Source organism: Lineus longissimus, chromosome 15 (assembly GCF_910592395.1).
Source record: "Lineus longissimus chromosome 15, tnLinLong1.2, whole genome shotgun sequence".
NCBI classification, from domain to species: Eukaryota; Metazoa; Nemertea; class Pilidiophora; order Heteronemertea; family Lineidae; genus Lineus; species Lineus longissimus.
This window is the reverse complement of record NC_088322.1, coordinates 11,931,811-11,955,334: the sequence shown is the minus strand read 5'-3', so window position 1 is coordinate 11,955,334 and position 23,524 is coordinate 11,931,811. Positions and strand designations below refer to the sequence as shown.

Genomic DNA, 23,524 nt, shown 5'->3' with positions numbered 1-23,524 from the left:
CCAGTATTTTTCCCTACAAGACGAATAAATGACGTCGTTTTGTCCAGAAAATAGTATAAAGCACAAGATGTATGAGAAAATGTGCCCTCCCCAATTCCTGGTACAGATGGAGCTACTTGTTAAATTGGTGACGACACCTCTGAAGCATAGCAATTAAAATGAGTAGTATATTCCACTATTTGCCCGTAAGATTTCGAAATTCGTACGAATACATATATCTGATTTCATCAAAGGGTAGATCGTGTCATTGATCATTTGATGAGTCCAAGGGAGATTTCTGAGCTGGTGTGGTAGTTTCTTGTGAAATCGTGAGAAGCGAATTTAATCACAACTGCCGCAAGCCAATAGTCCTATTCTAGCGATTATAGATATTCCAGACCTTAAACACGCTAAGATGTATTCTAGAAGTTAGGTTCCATAAGATAAATGTGTGCTGTGTAATATCATAGCAGTTTTCCTTGGTATAGGGTTAAAATGTGATGTAAGTTGTGTTCCAAAGATGACGTAAATTAACATAGGCCATGACAACGAACTGCAGTGAGAAATAGCGAACCGCGCACAGAAATTGTTCGCGAAAATCGCGATAATGGCAGAAATATTGGGATCGCTAGAATGTCGCCAGGAATAGTTTTGGTTTCTTTTATTGTTTATCAGGCAGCCGATAGAGGACGCAAATAATCCTGAATCGGTATCATGCCTGTTGGCGCAGAAAGCATGCCATTATCTCAGTACAGGACCACAGCCTGGGCAAATATCTGAACATAAGTCAAGCCGCCGCTTAGGAAAAGTGATGAATTTCAAAATCGGCGGGCTGGGCACAACCTTTCGTTGACACTGCCAAAATGCAATAGAGAAAACATCCACAGGCCACTGAATCAAGGGTCAGTACGGGGTTAAAAGATTGTAAAATCGGATTTCTTGCTCCCTCTTCTGCCTGAACCCTTTTAGTGTTTTGACCCCTTTCCGACACTTGATTCAGTGGTCTGTAGAACGCCACAACCCCTGGCGTCATTCCAGCACCATGCTTGAGGCGCTTCAGCCACTTTAAGTATCTAAAGGTAATATACTTTACAGAAAGGTTCAACTCTTTTGTAGATTTTGAGGTTAAAGCTCTATTCTTAATAAATACATAGTTCATGTTCCATTGTGGATATCACAGCCATTTTATTACACGAATTATAGTTATGGGCAGGTTTATAGTTGTTGGGAAAGATGATTTTTTTAGTCTTAGACAGTTGTGTAATTCTGATGTTGTTCATCGCATACTGTGTAATATGATTAAACTCATTCTAATAGATGTAAACTCTAAAATATAGGACTGAAGGCAGTTTGGATTTGTTTTTAATTCGATTGTTATAAAATCATGAAAAAAACAAAGTAACAATTAGCTAGGCTATTTACGCAAAAGATGTAACTGGTGCAGTTATCTGAAGGCGCCCATACTTTACAGGACGACAACATGTAAGTAGTATTAAGGTACGGTAATTGTATAGCTCGAAAATACAACGATTAAAAGGGTTCAAGGTTTTTAAAGGCAATAGGTATTGTTTCAATCAGTCAGCCCTAGCTTCTAAAATCGAGGTCTCTGTGTTCACCAGGTTCATGATTGATTCCCAGAGTTCCAGGTTCTTTGCTCCCCCTGCCCCAATACGATATCAGACCAAATACACGGTTTGTGTAGAATTATCTGTAAAATTCCCGGGATGATGGTTGAAGTCGGTTACAAATAGAGCTAATCTATAAGTTTGAGCTAGGTTGAGGGTCAAGGTCAAGGCCGATCAGGGCTAAGAATCGGAATAAAAAAGTTGGTAGAGGTAAAGGATGGGTACTGTTAGGGTCAGGTTCTCCCACCATTCTCGTGCTCCAGAATATAGTCATTGCATAGAATGTTTGTTGAAAATGCTATTTTGCTGACCTAAACAGACTGTGGGGGGGGGGGGGGTTACATGGTGGGAACATAGAACCCGGGTACAAAAGGACCCGGGAAAATGCTATTTTGCTGACCTAAACAGACCCTGGGGAGGGGGGGGTTACATGGTGGGAACATAGAACCCGGGTACAAAAGGACCCGGGAAAATGCTATTTTGCTGACCTAAACAGACCCTGGGGAGGGGGGGGGGGTTACATGGGGGGAACATAGAACCCGGGTACAAAAGGACCCGGGAAAATGCTATTTTGCTGACCTAAACAGACCCTGGGGAGGGGGGGGGGGGTTACATGGTGGGAACATAGAACCCGGGTACAAAAGGACCCGGGAAAATGCTATTTTGCTGACCTAAACAGACCCTGGGGAGGGGGGGGGTTACATGGTGGGAACATAGAACCCGGGTACAAAAGGACCCGGGAAAATGCTATTTTGCTGACCTAAACAGACCCTGGGGAGGGGGGGGGGGGTTACATGGTGGGAACATAGAACCCGGGTACAAAAGGACCCGGGAAAATGCTATTTTGCTGACCTAAACAGACCCTGGGGAGGGGGTGGTTACATGGTTGGAACATAGAACCCGGGTACAAAAGGACCCGGGAAAATGCTATTTTGCTGACCTAAACAGACCCTGGGGAGGGGGGGGTTACATGGTGGGAACATAGAACCCGGGTACAAAAGGACCCGGGAAAATGCTATTTTGCTGACCTAAACAGACCCTGGGGAGGGGGGGGGGTTACATGGTGGGAACATAGAACCCGGGTACAAAAGGACCCGGGAAAATGTTATTTTGCTGATCTAAACAGACCCTGGGGAGGGGGGGGGTTACATGGTGGGAACATAGAACCCGGGTACAAAAGGACCCGGGAAAATGCTATTTTGCTGACCTAAACAGACCCTGGGGAGGGGGGGGGGTTACATGGTGGGAACATAGTACCCGGGTACAAAAGGACCCGGGAAAATGCTATTTTGCTGACCTAAACAGACCCTGGGGAGGGGGGGGTTACATGGTGGGAACATAGAACCCGGGTACAAAAGGACCCGGGAAAATGCTATTTTGCTGACCTAAACAGACCCTGGGGAGGGGGGGGGGGTTACATGGTGGGAACATAGAACCCGGGTACAAAAGGACCCGGGAAAATGCTATTTTGCTGACCTAAACAGACCCTGGGGAGGGGGGGGTTACATGGTGGGAACATAGAACCCGGGTACAAAAGGACCCGGGAAAATGTTATTTTGCTGACCTAAACAGACCCTGGGGAGGGGGGGTTACATGGTGGGAACATAGAACCCGGGTACAAAAGGACCCGGGAAAATGCTATTTTGCTGACCTAAACAGACCCTGGGGAGGGGGGGGGGTTACATGGTGGGAACATAGAACCCGGGTACAAAAGGACCCGGGAAAATGCTATTTTGCTGACCTAAACAGACCCTGGGGAGGGGGGGGGTTACATGGTGGGAACATAGAACCCGGGTACAAAAGGACCCGGGAAAATGCTATTTTGCTGACCTAAACAGACCCTGGGGAGGGGGGGGTTACATGGTGGGAACATAGAACCCGGGTACAAAAGGACCCGGGAAAATGCTATTTTGCTGACCTAAACAGACCCTGGGGAGGGGGGGTTACATGGTGGGAACATAGAACCCCTGTCCGTTTGTACCTGTAGAACCTGAGGACCATCGTAGGGAACATATAACCGTCGCTTACAAGAGAACATTTAACCAGGGGAACATTGATACACATCCTTAAAAATCAGTGGTAGATTTTTTAAATTGTCCATTCGAATTGCATTATGTTATTTTTGGGTTATGCAATTGCCAGCTGCCATTCACAAAGAATTCTGCCCTCAGTCCCAACTAGAGTATTATAGAGGGTCTAAACGTCCCTAGGTCTGGTATGTTCTCGACTGCGCTGGGCTACATGTATACTCTAACTGAAAGGGGTATTCGTCTATACGTTCTCTATGCTGAATACTGAACGTGTTAGAATTGCCTCGTTGCATTAGGGTCCTGACAGACTAGATAAAGTACTGGGTACCCAAACTACTCACCAGAAGGCTGGACAAAACAGAAAGATCGGGCATGGATCGGGCATGCCCGCCATTTTGGAACAATGTGTGCATGTACACTTCGTTGTATTGCTGACAAAAAGGGTACTGCTGGAGAAAAGATAAAAGTGCCACTGATCTACTCATTTCGTCAGTCCTGCCATCTAGGGAGAAAGTTTAGTAACAGTCTAATGACAGACAGGATGAGGACTTGAGATGGTAGTCTGGTCAGTCACTTGGGAAGTTCTAAACCACCATGTTGATGAAACGGTGTAAATCAAGCAAGAGCTAAACAACTAAAAGTTTCATCTCGAAGCAGTGCTATGACAAATCAATGAGAGGACTATGGCCTGGGAGACTGTATGTATGCAACAAAAATAAAGACGAATAAAATTAGACTCCACTGACCTGACACTCAGCTATTCATTACATCTGTTATCCTCCAGAGTAGTTCTGATACTCGTAAAACTCCCTGTGTTTCCACATTCGTGTGGGTCGAAGTCTAATGTTTATCAACATAGATCACACTGTATTGAATCGGAATCATAATCTGCAACCTTTCCAAGTATCTCCCAACTCTTGGAGTCAAGGCATGTCACCTCCTTGAGCTAATCCTGCCCAAACAGAATACCACCAAACGAAATCGTTCTTCGTTGCAAATTTGGGTTTGGTGGATCAAAATTATATCACATCCGACTTAAAGGGGGACTATAGACAGGAGCAGAGGGGCTAATTTGACCATCTTCGGGTGACTAATATACATAGTAAGGACACTGGGTCATGTCAGATTCACTTCAGTACTAAATACATTCCTGGTACAAGCCTCAATCATTTCGACATGTGAGAGACCCCTTTAGGCGACTTTATGTAACTTTATCTTGCCTGCCCAGCTGCTGCCTATATTGTCCCTTTAATTAAACTACCTCACCACACCCACTGTTATGTGAGTGTGATGTAGCGAGGCTACCTAGACACACAACATGCACAATGCATGACGATCTCCAGCCATAAGTTCGCTTCAAACCGTTGTCATATCACAGGTTGCAGTGTTCGAAAGATAAGTCAACAGTAGCGTAGAAATTGAATGAAATAATGGTCCTTGCACAGCTATAATCATGAGATTGTAACCACAAACAGAAGTTGCATGGCTGACCATAGGGCTGTTTTACGAGACACACTGTACACTGCGGCGTACGCGAAATGATTTTTCAACGCCGCGGAAAAAAACTCCATCAACAGGCATTAGCCATGCACGCATTCCTTATTCATTCCGTGGATGTAATCATGAGAATCTTATCTATCGATTCAATATAACAAAACTTATCAATTCAAGTTGGAAATCGACTAAATCAGTTTTTAATCCAAGAATATTCTCGAAGTTTAGAAAGTTTGATGATCTTCCGTTGTTCCGTTCAGTCAGTTTTATACTGCCTCCGGCTGCACCGGGATGCTTTCTGGTCCGAATGTTGTCTTCGGTGTCGGAGCATGACGTCCATAGATCATCCTATGCCCTTACTATTGACAATAATGATTTAATTGACCAGTAGCCTATGTATACGTGTAGGCCCTAGTAAAGTAGGCCCATATGAGATAAAGGCTACTCCCAAGGAGCCACTGTGGACTTGTTGCTCGCATTTTAGTCCCCGCAGCAACACCCGAAATCCATCCGTTTGCCCTACATATTTGTTCGTCTTAAAATGACAATGGCGGGAAAAGATGAGATCCAAGGGAGTCGTGGTTGGTGTGAGGTTATGGGGGGCATCCTGCACTAACATACCATTCCAGTCGCTACAATAAACAACTCGCATTTTAAGTCCAAGCCACACCCAAAATCCATCCCAGTTTGCCCTGTTTGTTCTTTTTAAATGACAATACTAGCGAGGGAAAACGAGATTCAAGGGATCGACAACATCCACACAAACCCTGCAAATTTCGTGATCGAGACTCTAGGCATGTCTCTTTTAACTTACTCTATCCAGGGGTATAATGGGCCAAAGTCAGCAAATGTTCAAGTTGTACGGCTGTTGATTGAGCAGCAGTTTATCTGAGTTCTACTAAAAGGTTTCAGGTTTAACCCGGGATTAAATACCAAAATGAAGTCGAACGATAACCTCACTTTATCGTTAATTGATGCAAGTATCAATTCGTTTCTTGTCCCCCCCCCCCCCCTCCTCAAGGGTAGTTACGCTATCACCACTAATCTTTGCCGAAACTTGAGTAGTATTTATTTTTCCTTTAGTGAAACTTTGGCGAAGCTGGACAGAATAAGGATGCTAATGTGTCGATGTCTTGTCGAACATACAGCCTCAGTAAAATTAGTCCGGTTACTTTATATGATGGTGATAACTGATATATTGTTGATGGCGATGTCTTGACGAAAGACCAAGTGGCATTGGTGAAAAAAGGGTGATGATTGAGCCTTAAGATGTCGCTATAGGGTGATAAGGTGTCGTACCCTTGAGGAGGGGGGTACAAGACACGAATTGATACTTGCATGACATGAGACTGAAAATCCCAATTTTAACATATTTAAGTTTATGGATAAAACGTGAAATAATATTTCAGCTACATACATTAATGCAGGTAATATCATTGTTTACAATGACAACTAATCTGAGTCGTTAACACAGTGTAGGGACAGCACTCTCAGCATTTTCTTTTGACTTCACTCCAAAGTTGAACTTGATCAACTCGTTTAGCTCTTGTAGGATTTACACGTTTTTGGCTAGCTTTCATGCTAAAAATCGGTCTAAGCGCTATTGATGTATTCTTATTGATTTCTTGTTCGTGGCTTCCAGTCGAAACTTTTACTGTAGGATTTTTTTCTTCTTGTAACTGCTTTTGAGCGCAACAACCCATTACGTAGGCTGTTTCTGAGCGCAACAATCCATTACGTAGGGGAAGACTGCTGATTACGTCATGTAAAATTGCCGAATACGTCATGTAAGATACCATACTTATTCAGACTCAAAAAATCATTTTCTTTTGTACTACAGCAGTGGTTTGATAATTTCTTCTCAGTGAAATTTCAATGAATTGCATTGCTCGTCAAATCTCGTGAGAAATAAGAATTATCACGCGTCGAAGCAGACAAACATACGGGTACTACGACATGTAAACATACATTTGTGCATGAATTAAATTCAAGAAATAAACATGACATTATCCATACGCGCCTGGCGCCTCCTATTAGTGTGATCATTGTTGTAATACTGCTTCGAGACGTTTCGACTTCACAATACTTTCAGAATAGACGAGATTTTTCGGGTAATGTTTGATAATGTTCTGACAAGTAGTTAACATGTCGATTTTACCTTTCAAGTTAATTTTTGATTTCCTCTTGGAAAATGTATTGTAGAATTCGACTGAGGGAATGAATAAGTGTATTTAAATAGGAATGACAGCATGGTTGTCTTGATTTTTTGCACCATACCCAAACAATACCCATCTCTGCGTCAATGGCTGACGTTGGTCTACCAAATGACATCCTATCCCAGCTTTGACCTCGAAAGGAGAAGAGAGGACGTCCAACTCAAGACGTTTTGTGAGGGTCTTTTGCAACAAAAATGACAGTCAACAACGATACGATAAATACCACGTCATCATAGAGGGTAAATATGTATGTTTGGTAACCGTAGTCTCATGTGGCACTCGGAAATAGAACAGCGATAACGCCGTGACCAAACTTGAAATAACGGCACTGTTGATCCCTTGTTCATAAAAAGAGCACCACAAAACCAGAGCCACACTCATTTCTGACATTTGTAGCAAACCAATATATACGGCGATTCCATTCTGTTTATGGTGAAGTTTTGCATACGCTTTATTTCAACCAGAGTTCCATCTTTTAAGAACATGAAGGACATGCAATTCTCGCAAAGATGCTACTCTCCTCCACGACATCCACCATAGAGCTACGTGTACGTCCATCTTTTGTTTCTATGTCAAACTAGCCAAGATCACTTTGCAAACAAACTTGTTCATAGCCATTTGCACAGCCCTTTGTGTTGACCTCGATATGTCTCAAAGCGCTTCACACAACTGGAATTCTGGGGGATCAACTATCAGTGTAGATCGACCTGAGAGGCCAAAGCAGCGACAGGGATTTCGAATCCGCAACACTTAAATTTGACTGGGATACCATATTCATTGCTCTACTGATGTACTTAACATTGTCACATCTTGACTTTTGCTTTGACTCAATCTCTTCTTCCTTTAAACTTGCGTAGACCAGACTGCGCTTGACAACCGAGTAAACATTTTTCTATCTAAGACGACTTCTGAACAGTTCACTGATTCCATATGCTATACTGAGTGGAAAGATGGTTTACGAGCGCCGGCTAAACTATTTTGTGCTGGACTTGATGACGCCGAAGAGTTGTGGACTTCGAACCGTCGTTGGTAAAAGTTGCGAAATCTGTATTACCACAGCGCCTTGATGATTTCGCCAACACCATAGTGCAAGTTGGTCAGAACGAGACCAAACCGATGTGATCTTCACAATTCAGTAGATGAGTGTTTGTCATGCCTACGTAAATAAACCAAGAAGATCATCCTTAGATCTTCCCATGTTCAAACATACATTATTGGAAATACAAATAATGCACTTTTCTCACTTGGATCATATTACTGGATGGAACTATTTAAACTTAGAAAGCCAAATAGTCAAATATGTTGTATGGGTATATGGTGTGTACGTCGCCACCCATCCCTGCAAAACATTTATTACCTTGTCATGGTGGAGACGAGTAGAATACTGAGGAATTGAGATTTAAGGAAGCTATGGAAGTTGGAACGCTTGAAAGGTAATTTATTTATATAATTATAGGCTAAATCAGAACCAGGGTCCGGTTGCTCAATCGGCAATCAATGGTCTGCGATGCTGACGAGCCAGTAGCATCAGTAATTATGTGCATAGATCTTTTTCTACCTGAGGGTAGAAAACCGGTGAGGGTTCGGAGGTATTCTGAGTGACTGTCGGTAAAAGACAACGGCTAGTGCAAGAAAACAAACCGCATCCTTTAAGTTGTGTTTGTCAATGAGTGTACAAAATGTATCGCATAGTTGAAAGGGTCTACCCCCTTCCCTGCTCAAACCCTCCGAGTTTGACCATGTACGCCCTTTAGCATGTGACATTTGTTTTCCCTGCACCATTGGTTGGTTTCAATTTGCTATGTCTTTATCTTTCAGATAACATAATGTCGCAGCATGTCCACGTCCGTGATCCAATAACAGGAAAATGTCCTGACTGCGACGTTCACGGAGGACACCAGAAGATTGTACAGCGAACGGGGGAAGATCCGCATGGGTACGGGCATGGCTGGCGGACCATCCGAGCACCCTTACTGTTAGCCGGGGGTCTTAACAAGCGAGGGCAGTCCCCACATCCAAGCAGGAGTCCATCACCTTCTTATGCGAACCACACTCCCTTCATATACGAAACACCTCCAACGCCTTCGATGCGGGATTTTGACAGACCAGAGCCAGTGGCAAGAGCAGGGGATGGCAACCCCATCTATATTCAAATCCAACCACCAGCGGCACCACCGGCTCCAGCACCAGCGCCACCTGTCAAGAAAACGCACACACGAGAAATCCAGAGTCAGACTGATGAAAAGCCTAGAACACCGCCACCAGTGTTTGTGGTGAACGTTCCAGAGAGCCGATCGCGATCACCGACACCTCCACGTCAGCCGACGCCTGCACCGCAGCCGCAGGTGATCTACGTCAATGCTCCAGAGAAAGAGCGACCTCGGACTCCGAAGCCAGCCCCTCCGCCCCCACCACCACCACCACCACCACCACCTCCGCCGCCCCCAAAGGTTGTTTATGTTGAACGGCCGCCGGCGAAGAAGAAAGTTGAGGTCGTCGCGCCCATTCGAACGTATCCGGAACCTCCCGTAAGTGTCCATATTTATCCACTGAATGGCTTCATAGGTCTGTGCTGTCAAAGCACTGACGTGTATCATTAGAAAACATTGCATGTACTTTTATGCAGCTGTCCTTGTTCGTCTCTGTACAACAACCTGAAAACCTACGTGTAGCCTTTTGCCGTGGGTAACCTTAACAGTGTTCATGTTGATTGCAAAGATGTTGTAGACTGGTAGAAAATACATGTACAAACTATTCTTTGAACCAAAAGTTATTGTGATGAACAAAATGGTAGTTCGTCCTTCTTCAGATTTCGCCATGAATGCTGTTTTAGTCAGCACGTGTTTCTATGCATTTGAACCACTGAAAGACTATTTTAAGTAGGATTGACCACAATCCGGTAAATATCCCGGTGAAAAGATTTAAAAAAACCAAAAATCCAAGTGAATTTATCTATAAATGTACATTAAATCCCCTTTGGGTCGTCGATTTTTGTGTACTTTTCAAGGGCAGCATATTTTTAACCATGCATGATATATCCTCATAACCCTGGATATGATTTCTCAGCAGACTACGACCTACTATCGAGCACCATCAACCCGTACAGTTCACCAATATGCCCCGCGATCGTACACGCAGGCTGGCTCCAAGGCACTGGGTGCGAGTGGGAGGCGGCGGTGCCTGTGTTGCTGTCTTGTTGGAAGTTTGCTGGCTCTACTCTTAGCCGGGGGAATCATGGGGATAGTCATGTGGAGTCAAAGTAAGTGCAACACTTCTTGCACATTTCAGTGTAAAGATAATGTTCAAGTTCTAGAAGTTTCCGCAACTCCGAGCCCCCACACACGGAGCCTCTCTTAAATCGTCAGCTGAGGGTTGAGCTTTATAGAAGCGGGTGCGTTCACTTCTTGAATGAATTGCCACTGTTTCATTTTGAAATATCCATCGGAGATCGTTCTTACGGTCACTGAATTAATATTTTGATAGATCATCAAAAAGAGCATGGGAGGCGCCAAGATTTTCAAAAGGGGTGTCATTTTCCCAAAATATACTTGGCCGGGCAATTCCCGGTCAATTTTGAAAATGTGTTTCAGCGGCCTTTCTCGTTCCTCAACTCCCGCCATCCCCGGCAACGCATCAGTGATTTTTTTTCTCCCCTGCAGATCAAAACTACCTCGAGGCAATTCCACAACCCAGGAATTTCTGGATCGTCCCAAACCTCACTGACTGCAACATCAGCCCAACCGCTGTGGGGCCTACAACTACTGTAGCCGGATGTGCCAAGACCATCACCGTGACGGCCAAACCCGGCTTCACTGTGCCGACAACGCCGGTGTCTGTCACCCAGGCTGGTGCGGATTCACAGTCGACTCCATGTACAGTATTTGTTTGGTTGTTTTTCTTTTTGATATTGTACATATTTTAGATGGTTAACAGCACGAGTTAAAATCAGTAGGTGCCGTAATTTTATCAATTCTGTAAAACCTGATTCTTGGTGCTTAAAAGTAAATCATGGTAGAAAGCAGGAGAAACAATTAATATTATGATAGTTTCGTCAACGTACTTGTCAATCCCAACTATCGCCTCATATAACTATTTTGGGCGTTCAAAGAAGACATTGCTTCTCCATTCATCTTGACAGAAAGGAGCCGTTGTGGCCTTTTTTATTTTCGGTATGCACAAAAATGCATGAGGCGTTATACATTGTAGGATTTCTATGGTATGTAAACATTGTAAGTAGATTTGGCATATACAAGCACATGCCGATGTACCGCGTGTATTGTCCATCCTTCGTCGTTAAAGGAGGAGAATTTGGGACTGATGTTCACCGCCGGTAAATCGGCATAATACTAGCATTATGTTATCTGATTCTTCTTAAAGAATTTTCAGTTTTCTTATCAAAAAAGATTCAAGTGGAAGTTTTTTCTTCATGTAATAATCTATTTACCACCGCACTTGATGGACAAAATATCAAAGGTTTTGAAAGAGAACACAGTAAAATGACATCTCTAACGGAAGCCACATCCATATTGATTGAAACCTCTAATACTAGATGGCAGTCGCGGTTTGCAAGCCACCTCAAGCAAGCCGTTAGTGAAACAATTAAATTGATTACTAGAAGAAAGAAAATGATAAAAACTATTTCAAGATTTTTTTGACTTGACGAAAGAATGTTAGATGCCTTATGAATATCAACTGATTGACGGTAAACTTGTTGATGTCTAGCCTGGTGGATGTCCATTGTTAGAATATCTACTGGACAACAGGTTGATATCATTTGGACATCAAGTGGTAGAAGTCTAGTAGACATCTAATAGAACTGTATTAGACATCTATCTATCAATATGTACAATAGAAATCAGCAGGTTTTCCCAGTGAAGATATGGTTGACAGTTCGTGCTGAGCATAAGAGACGAGAATAAAAGCTATAGCGTATTGTTGGAAATGTATCGTTGAGTCAAATTCTTCAGCGATCAGTTTTGAGTCATTTGTAGTTGCGATTTTCATTCTCACTACCGAAAAACTACATCAAACAACAAATTTGTTTACAAATATCAAGGATAGTCTCGAAGAAGCTACTACCCCGCCCCCTCCGCACGCAGCACCACGATACAATCGTGTAGAGTAACAAGCTCTTTGCTCTTCTTCGCATCACGCCCTGTCTCTTTGAGATTCCACTATTCTTAAGCTATAATCATCTCTAGAAATGGGTCGCCCAGTGACACAAGCAAGCAACAAATTATGGGATAATCCACCAAACGTGACCGGAATCAAAGACTTTACGCGACGTCTGCACCAGAGAGGAAGACTAGTAAGGGACTTTTGACGGGAATGCGACGGGAACGAGAATCGGATCGCCCGCATTATATCTGCAGCGGGCTCTGGGGGAGGAAGGGAGACCGCCACCAACCTAAGTAGGATCCTGCGAGGATAAGTTTTCTATTATGCCTTCGTGGTCAATGATTAGCGGTGACATAATCAAACTGATTAAAACATTACTTAAAAAGATTTGAAGAACGCCTTTTTTCCTTTGCTTTATGTCCGTTCTTTGCATCTTGCATCTTCAAGTCTCGACGTATAATCGTTGTCATTCCCAATTCCCAACCGCACTCTTATATTTAACTGGACCTAAAAAAACCCTTTTTTTTCAACTTCCTAACGTTATTTTTTATCCGAAGAAGAGGATGCCCTACATCTGACCATATTGTTCTTTAGTGCTATAACGAGGAAGGTCCTGGTGCCAATTTTAGCAACACCCAGCACTAAATTTGCCTGGCGATACAATTACAGCTCGAAAAGCGTCACCACAGACGTCATTGGCGCTAAATCTGGTACAGCTAGCCGGGGATTCTCAGCGTAAAATCAATCAGGCTCAAAAGATGCTAAGAGCGCGCTCCATCCACAGGAACCTCGGCCTATTTATAACTCATACAATGTATTAGCCATAGCCACCATGCACATTATCGACCTAGCCGTGCTGGCATAGCAGCGGAAGATATGCTCTTAACAACGTCAGAGGTTTAGCCTGGTGCGTCAGCCCTAGTCGTTGCTATGGTAACACTGATGTCACAGTGACGTAGGCGAACGAGGGATGTACAAAGTATGGCTGAAAGTACACTAAAACTCTTTGGATTCTCTGTGTATTTTACGTCATTTTGTGACATGTCAATGTGTTTTGGAGCAAGGGAAAACGACATCTAGTCACGGGGAAGCAGAGAGATAAGTTTGGAGCTAAAGCTCGCTGCAGAAAGCAGCGGACGGGCAAGATAATTAAACTCAGACGAAATTGACTTGAGCACCACGATAACATGCAAAGGTCATAGGCCACGGTGTCTGACTCTGGGATATAAGCAAAGCATTAGCAACACTTGTAGCATTTGCAGCAAATGCTCCGAAACGTTCTTTCTCAATGCGAACCGGGAAACATTTTGCATTACAAGCCTTTAACTTTTTCTCGTGGATTTTTTAAGCTTGTATTGAGAATGCATTGTGATTGTAAGCGAACTGCACTAGACGATAACGCATTGCGTTGAGGACAATGCCGGATTATACTTGTGGTGTGAGAATAGCAAACAAAGACGCTAATATGCTATCACTCTGGAAACTAATGCTTCTTTGGAATAGCTTCTCTGGAAGTGATGTTTTCTTTCAGAAACTATGGATATACAATACATTCTTCTTGGATTACGCATTATTACGGGAGGTATAGGAAGCAAACACTGCCGCTACAAAAGCAAACAGCCACATTTACAAAATTGCAAATTTTTATCTGTAAAATTACAACAGCGTAAAAAGCAGGGGAGTTCCATTCGATCGTTCGTTGTCTCTTTCTTAAGCTTCAGCTAAAGTAACAAAGGAAGATAGTATTCATTCCTGGATTTCTGCACGATATCCACATATCATTTGCGCGAGCTTTACATTGTCATCACCCCCTTGGTTGCAGCAATCTTGTAAGAAATGCACACACAAAAATTATACTCCAATGACGTTCAATTTATTCGAAATGTGCATATCATGCACGCTATCAACTGTTATGAGAGATTGTATGTAGCAGTGAATAAAGAATAACATCAACTTTTCAAAAAGCGAATCAAAATTATTGCTTTTTGCAACATTTTCTGTCCGTTGTATGTGCGCAAGACATCACATAAAAGAAAAAAAAATTGAACCGACAATGCAAGTGCATAAATTATGTCATCACAAAACGAATATAATTGAAAACATTTATAAGACCAGGTGAGAAAAAACAAAACGAAACAAGAAGATTTGATTTTTCCGTCGGAAGAACAAGTGCCCTTTATAATGCCATTGAATGACTGCATCTGAGATGTAAAAAGAGATCAATTTTTCCTTCCGCTGCACAAAATATCCCAAAGCACATAACGCAGAGAATCCACGCGTCTCGTCCTTGAACATTTGTGGTTTGTGGTCAATGCGATCGTTCTGGCAGCTCGTTGTGAGAAGGCTACGTTACACAGCCAATAGCCACAGATAAACCATCGTGCTAGGTTCTACTCGTGTGATCATCAGCTTTCGATCACAGCATGATCTCCCTGAATTGCCGCTGTCAAAATTCGCGACGAACGGTATATTTGAATGCAGGTACCGTCTTAACGATAAATTGAGTAGAGCACGCACAGAATTAAAGTTGCCTGCTCCTTTGTCGATAAGCTTATGTTTTATTGTGCAATCGAAACGGTGAACATAATCAAGAAAAGCCGGCAGTTTAAGAAGACAATGTAAGACTGTTAAACAAATGCAACTTCACCAAAACCATTTTTACTGTGGAGAGGTGATGCAGCACAAACCAGAGTTTCGAAACATTTTTCAATGCTCAAAGGACACAGGTAATATATATCGATTTACGTCGTCAATCAATACTTTATATACTCGAAGAAAGTTTCATGAGTTTTATATTTTTTTACTTTCATGAGGGGTTGGTCAGAACCTGCACCTATTCAACTGTACACATAATCCGATTCTGACAACCTCCTTGTAAGTTGCACTGTTACTTAATATGGACATCCTAAATATAATCTGGTATATTCGATTGCAAATCGTTTTCTAATGCTGTTGAGTAGCTATTTTTGTAGTTACGGCCTCATTAAACTATCGAACAGGTTATTGGCAAATACTGGGTGTTCCCCAGATACCTAAATGTAGAATCCAGGGTGGTGTCCTTGCAATGCGCGCGCAGTCCCATTGGCGTCATTGCATCACGTGACTGTAAAAATTGATGCTTTCGATATCTGGTCAAGGTCATGCGTGGTTGACAATTGGACCCTGGATTTCGAGGCCTTGCTTTCATGTCGGGAGGAATCGGGGGTCCCCGAGTGGTCGTTGCTTAGGATCATGGATCCGGGCACCGAAACGTTCATGCAGTGAGTGAGGCGGACATAGAACTGTCACTGCAAATCAAACAAGAAGCGAAGAGTCAAGATGCAAATCAATCGATACGACAATGAGTAAATTCCTTTTTCTCGATAAATGTTTATCAACAATGCTGAAGATATCGTTTGAGATACGAATAAGCCAATGATGCTGGCAATAGTGGAAACTGACACACAGAAGAAGACGTTGGGCTAACAGCAGGCGCATGCAATGTCTTGGCAATGTATGCTTATTGCTCGTACGCTTTTGATTTTAGGCATAAAGAGCATCCATGTCGCTCACGAATTACGATTTTCGAAGACGAAGACGAATCTTTGTATTCGTGTTTGCTACCTTTCCGATCACAAAGAATTCATCAATCGTAATCGTAGTTCATGAGAGATGAGGAAGCTCACTAAATTGCACCTCATCCGTCGTACCATTAGCAAGAGTAAACATGCGTAGCCCGGGGGTAGCCGGATTTCAATGTTGTACGCGGTCACAATATTCATCCCCAAGATGCAAAGATTCTGACAAGCTTGGTGTTTGTTCTAGCTCATTACAACTCGGGGTCAAGGGCCATGCCTTATTTTTGATACAAACACACCCCATCCACTGCAAGCACAAGTCGCAGAGCTGGACATGCGATGGCCGATATAAAATATATCGCAACCCCCGAGGAGATGGTGACACTGCTACATGTACGCTCTTCGGATCAACAAGGATATACGGTCCGTTGAGCAACAGCACTCTCCACAACAGGGCAGTCGATGAACCTAACCTTACCACTTCGTCGCAGAGTAAAATGTAACTGGCTTCCACAAATTCCCTGGAGGACTTACCCGTGTGTTACGTCACAACTCGATAACCTACGTCACTAGCTCCCCATCAGTTTTTCCTGGCTAATAAGTCTTCTTTACTGTCATGGTCGGCAATTATGACGTCATCACCAGCGTAACTTTTCAATTATTTATGAGTGATCGTGTCTCAGGGGAAATAAGTGGTTCCAACCTGATGGCATTAGCACTGTAGGCTGGGAGCTATTCCTGACTGAGAATGTGAGCTAATTATTTGATGATAGCGAGGAGCATGGGATGGGTAATTTTATCTCCAGCTTGGCTGCTCTATCATGTGCACGGTAGACAACAAGGAGCACTAGGGGTGTCGGTGCGAATCGACCGGTACTTGGCTTATCGGCATTATGAGTGACATGTCTTAACATACTGCAATAATTAGAATAAGCAGAATGAAAAGAAAAATGACGAGAAAAGTGTGGATTCATAGTGAGTCGAACTCGTGACCACCAGATCGAAAGTCTGAACCCATGAGAGTATAATGTGTGTGCTTGCCTATGCCAGCAATATATTGTAGTATTACACCATACTTATATTATGACAACTGTTGTTTTACGACGACCACTGATTTTATGACAACTTCTAATGCGACAGCTGTTATGCTGACAAAGGTATGACACCTGGTAGGAAAACAATTGATATATTAAAACAGGTAGGATCGACGACAACTGAAATGTTGACAACTGTATGATAACATACTGCCATGATGACACATGGTAGGCAGACAACAGATGTGTTAAAAACTAAAAGGATTGACGACAGTTTGTAGGACGATACAAATTGATATGTTAGCAACTGAAATGTTGACAATTTTGAACAACATTCTGCCACGATGACACATGGTAGGCAGACAACAGATATGTTAAAACTGAAAGGATTGACGACAGCTTGTAGGACGATACAAATTGATATGTTAGCAACTGAAATGTTGACAATTGTGTAACAACATTCTGCCACGATGACACATGGTAGGCAGACAACAGCTGTGTTAAAAACTGAAAGGATTGACGACAGTTTGTAGGACAATACAAATTGATATGTTGGCAACTGAAATGTTGACAATTGTATAAGAACATACTGCCACGATGACACATGGTAGGCGGACAACAGATGTGTTAAAACTGAAAGGATTGACGACAGCTTGTAGGACGATACAAACTGATATAGCAACCGAAATGCTAAAAATGGTAAGATGTGACATATTGCTAGGACACCTGGTAGGCGGACAAATGATACTATGTCGAAAACTGGTAGGATTGGCGCCAACTGGTAGGACGACAGAATTTGAATGCATGTTTTCTTCACGGCTGGTTACTATTCGTTGAGTGCCCACACTACTATGGCGACTTGGAGCTGATGTCAACGATGATGAGGATGCCATGGATAACATTCCATAACACAGGGGCAATAGCCTGTCCAGCTCTCCATGGTGCGGAACAAGATATTTCAGTGGCACGCGCGAGGGCAACATCAAATGCTAAGGAACTAGGTCAACGAAAAATAGAGGTGGGGACACCGCCATACATGCCATAAGCGTTGGAGGTCATATCCGACTTAATAGGCTTCATGCATACTGTTACATCAAATCTGGGCATCCTCTCTTGTTTCAAACCACAGTTGCCGATACTAAACCACATTTGCGAGCACTGTAGTTGGAATACCAAACATCTTGCTCGGTTCGTGCCATTCCAATACTCAACTGATCTAAAAATAGACTTTCCCAGGGCAGCGTCCAGGGCTTTAACAAATCATTGTTTTTTCCCAATACTCACACGGTACAAGGGGAGCATCACATGCACACAACTATTTTTAGTACACTTAGTTCTGCTGATGTTGTTGGTCCGACTTTCTTATGACAGGTGACGCCACTGATCTTCCACGAAGGGCCTATGAAGATAATCGTATGCGAGTAAATTGTACTTATCAACAGGCAGTTACATTTCAGTTGGTGACCTGTTGGTACATGTATGTTGTAAAAGAGGTGTTTGGCAAGTAACAGTTTGAGAAGCCTAGGACCTAACCTCTGGTCAGCACTGGACCGACAACGAGTAACTCTTTCAAATTATTGTCCCCAGGCAAGACACGATATTGGAAAGAGTTTGTTGGCATTCTTTTGGTTTCATATCACAAAATATGTGTTTTACGATTGATAGTAAGTTTATTCGCATTGTTTGTTTGTAGGAGCAGTCGGCCTATTTAAAGTACCGGCCACTGTAGCAATCTGCAGAACAAAACTTAAAATAACTAAGTCAATCAGTGCACGTCAATTTACGGTACAAGGTACGAAAAGCAACCTTATCGCTTCATTCGTCACTGAAGCTGCGGGGTACTAAACTAGACCACGGTTGAGGTAACCGTGAGCTCTTCTTTTAGCTTAGCACCAACAAAAATAACTCTCAACTATTAGATGCATATGTTTTGAGAACCTCAGCGAAAGTTCCGAACGATTGCTTTCAATAGTCGAGATTTAAATAGACAGTGAAGCTCCGATATTAACCTGACGCAGGATTTTCGTGTTGAACAAGTGGCAGAGAAAGAGAAACTAGTCCGCTTCAGAAGTATATGTTTCACAGCAGCTCAAGAGGACTCCCAATGGTCATTTGAAGGATCGCCTGGACCTGCCAAGTTTTGTTTCTGGATATCTCTCATACATTCTTGGCACATGAGTAGATGGACACAGAACAAATAATAACCTGAACATTTCATCCAGTTTGTGTACATAGCGGAAAACGTCCGAATCTAATGCACTACCTCAATGTACACAAATGCATACAAAAAATATTTCGTTACCGTGGTTACTAAAATGAAAATATCCTATTTGTTTTTTAGATGAGGACCAATAAAAACCAAACTTCAAAGATATCTGACCAGTAGTTTGCCCTCCAGAGCCCCAAACGATGCGGACATGACATTTACGAATCGACTATCTTTTGACTTTTAAGTTTAACATGAGACATAAAAATATAACATCCATATACATGCTTCCCGAAATTGGTGGCTTGCATTGGAACTAACTTTTTCCCCCTTGTCCGTCATCAAAGGCATTCAAGTGTGTTGGTCAATAACCATGACTATCTCCTTTGTCCATCCACCATAAGGCCTAGTATCCCCTTATGACATCACTATTTCGGACACTCAGCGCCCCATTTCTAGAAAGGTGTATATAGCATTTCGTCCCACTGCTGCATTTTCTGTATGAAATCCAAAGAAATCCGAGCGCAATTCTTTTTATAAAATGGACAATAGACCATGTATATAACAATGCACTTGATATTAGTCTTACCGGTTGGTTAATTTTATTGCCACCAAGTTCAATGTATGGAATAAAGACCAATCAACGCTCTATTGTCACAGCCAAGAAGCAGTCCACCTAACACCCTATAGGCAATGACATAACGTGCATGTATTCAACGTCAGTCCCTGGCTTGAGGGCAAGGTGACGAATGCGTTTGTGGTCACTTCTACATGGATATAGGTCAACAGTGTACATGTGCATTATTACATACGAATTTCCGAATTTTGTGTGGTGTTTTTGGTAAGATCTTCTTGCGCAGCCAAGGTTTTGCATGCGCGTCTTGTGATGAGTGTGATATACTTTTGAAGCATGTCCAATTTCGTCGTTGAATCTTAGTGATATATTGAGCATGTTGAAGTTCGGTCGATATGGTTTATCATGTAGAATGACATGTGAATAGTAAACAAAATGTGTGACAGCGTTCTTAGATTGATATTCAGGATTGAATTTATTCTGAGGTGATCGCTCATCCCGCCTTGGAGTAGGAATACTCCCTGGAGAAAATCACCTCCAAGTGCAGAGTGAACGCTGAAGAAGAAAAAGAAGAATGAGGTGATCGTGTGCCAAGCTAGGGTAGCTGCTGGCTAGTCTATACATCACATGTTGGAATATTCTTGGTGTATGTTTACCGGTATCGCCGAAAGACACGAATGTCCCGTGCCATACCGTAGAGTAACCAGCGGTGGGTGAAGGTATTGGTTTACATTTGAAACACAATAGAAACAAGGCCCTCCCATTACAGTGTTGGAGGGGTACAATCGGATCAAAACAATAAATGCGGGCCTCACGCCCGACAAAATGAACCAATCTTTTGTATGTTTCTTTTGTGTCGTCCTTTCCTCTCCGGATAAGCACGTATTTTTCTTACGCAAACCGATACCTTTAGCAACCGTGCCTATGCAGTATGAATGAGGTGATAAGTTCCAAGGATAGCCCTGGCTGGTCTTTCACCTCAAGTATAATTTTAAACCAACCATATTAAGTATGAAAAGATTGATCTACAAGGTCATTGACAGATCATACCAAGTGCAAGTTAGTCATCATACCATCATTACAATAATTAGTACAATATGAGGACTCGTATCGATTGATTCACAGTTATCTTAAAACGGCAACATAATGCTATTAATAGTAACAAAAAAATGTGTATACATTGTTGAAACTGTTCTATAAATTACCCAATTTCGACTCGATATGGTTCATGCTATGAATAGCTCCGGAATAGGTTAAAGAGCCATCTTTTTTTTCAGAACACACAATCTTGTGGGAGTGACTTTATTCCTATCTGTGTCTAAATGTGTCCCAAGTTACTAAAATTAGTTAATATTTTCCTTAATCTTTCACCGCCTTTCTCCCGGGCTAAAGTCTGTTTTGCCAAAGTTCATCACAAGGGAGTCGTAAATAGTTTTAATTGATAGCAATGATTCGGATGTCAGTTAATTCAATGGCTTCAAACTGATTTGAGTTCACTTATGACGCAAGTAAATCATCCTAACTTCCAGTTGCTAAGGTAAACAAATAAATACGGTTTATAAATATTGTCGTTATGGTTTCTTTTTGCTGAGAAGTCCTATCATACCACGCCCTTGCACCAGGCTATCCCCGCTAGCACCGGATAATACCGATTAAAATACAGATTAACGCGTCAACGTTAGGTCCGGATGTCCCCTTGTGACGACACGTGACAATTTAATGACGTCACTCGGGGGTCACCAGAGCTCACGCTAATATCGTCAAGCAAATGAATCACAGAAATAAAATGTATAATTAATGACGTAACCAGGTAACAAGAACTCCCCAAATGACGGCACTCGGTTCTCCGCCTGACGGGCTTCCCTCGTCATTGCCATGGTTACCAGATGAACGCTTACTGAATCAAGGTTTGGTGAATGAAACCCACGTCAGATTTGATTGAAACTGACACGAAGGGTGGGTGTTGACGTACTACGGAGTACGCGAAAACAGATTTGATTTCAAAATGAAATTTTACTACCAAGAAGTTGAAAAATACAGTAATTCAGCCAATGGCTATTGTTGTTACCAACTTTAATTAGTACGATAAACACACACTAATAACGTATTGCAGTAGACAGCTATCTACTGTATTTGGACGTCGTAATGCACGTATATTAAAATCAAGTGCGGCTTTAGTGAGTTCCGCGATCCGTAATGCATTTCTTTTACCAAATAGGCCAATCGTACGTGAGCTATGTCAGTTTCAACCTTTAATCCAAAGCATAAATTACCAGCCGACTAAATTTGATCAGTTTCTTCTCGAAATGCTTTCAGAAAAATTGGCTTTCGTACTTTTCACAACATTGGCCTACTATAGAACATCATATATCTTCAAAATGGCGCTGGGTTGGCGTCACTAGTTACAACCAATTTGTCCGATTATTTTTCATTGGATCTGATATCATTTTCCAGCTATGACAAAAATTATCTTAAAACTAAAAGTTCTCCACGGAGGCTATTTTCTTATATTATTAAAATATTATTAAAATATTATTAAAATATTATTAAAATATTATTAAAATATTATTAAAATATTATTAAAATATTATTAAAATATTATTAAAATATTATTAAAATATTATTAAAATATTATTAAAATATTATTAAAATATTATTTAAATATTATTTAAATATTATCAAAATATTATTAAAATATTATTAAAATATTATTAAAATATTATTAAAATATTATTAAAATATTATCAAAATATTATTAGAATATTATTAAAATATTATTAAAATATTATTAAAAAATATTATTAAAATATTATTAAAATATTATTAAAATATTATTAAAATATTATTAAAATATTATTAAAATATTATTAAAATATTATTAAAATATTATTAAAATACTATTAAAATATTCATTAGAGAGTTTATTGCGCTTCGTTGTAACATCACCAGCGGCGAGGTCAAAAACGTTTGTTTTGGAAGTTATAATTCACATACACGTCATTTGTAGTAGAAAAGTAACGGGCGCGTGATAGCCTGATACTGCAAGCAAACACTTTGATACCACATTTTTAAAGACATTCACAATGAAGTCGCCCACATCACATCTTCCCACCAAAAAAGATCAACGAAGGTGTGATATAGTACTATCTGATCTCGAATACTGCGTAATATACCGTTATGATGGCACTCGATTAATTTCGCCTCATTGACGCAAACGATAGGATAGTACATCTTTGTATCGTTGACAATATCTCATCGTCTATTATATGCTTAAAACTGCCACTTTTTTCAACTAGTTATTGATAACCACAGTCATTATGAGATATAAAAAGACAGACTGCTTCGGCGTTGGTTTATTCTGGTTTCGACTATGCCTCCAGTATGACGGGATCCCACTTACTGTTTACGTATAAGGAAACACCAAGCAAATCGCTGCAGTACGTTTCCATGGCAATTGAAAGCGTCCTCGATGATAGCGAGGCTACCCCACCCGGGGAGATGTAGGTCGTGTATGACGTCACATGTCCTTGAATAGAATGCTGAATGAACTGGTGGCAGCTCTAACGCAATAAATGACGTCACACCGGGAACTCCACGTGAGCTATTTATACATAATTGAGTCGAGATCGTCGGCTTGACATCCAACTGATGTAGTTGCAAAGGGAAAAGGCTTCGTCATTGGCGACAAAAT

At 41.7% G+C, this 23,524-nt stretch overlaps 1 protein-coding gene across 2 annotated transcripts; it reads left to right on the top strand.

Annotated features, from left to right (window-relative positions):
• The first annotated feature begins 8,661 nt into the window (after positions 1 to 8,661).
• Positions 8,662 to 12,268, top strand: LOC135499696 (uncharacterized). 2 transcript variants are annotated; one of them, XM_064790621.1, is made up of 4 exons: positions 8,662 to 8,777; positions 9,163 to 9,872; positions 10,414 to 10,603; positions 11,004 to 12,268. In XM_064790621.1, exons 2-4 carry the CDS (start codon positions 9,171 to 9,173, stop codon positions 11,264 to 11,266), a joined length of 1,155 nt encoding a protein of 384 aa, XP_064646691.1. In that variant the 5' UTR covers positions 8,662 to 8,777; positions 9,163 to 9,170; the 3' UTR covers positions 11,267 to 12,268. The 2 variants fall into 2 exon arrangements, with proteins under 2 accessions (XP_064646691.1, XP_064646690.1); XM_064790620.1 differs by having other exon boundaries at positions 10,411 to 10,603.
• The last annotated feature ends 11,256 nt before the right edge of the window (positions 12,269 to 23,524 follow it).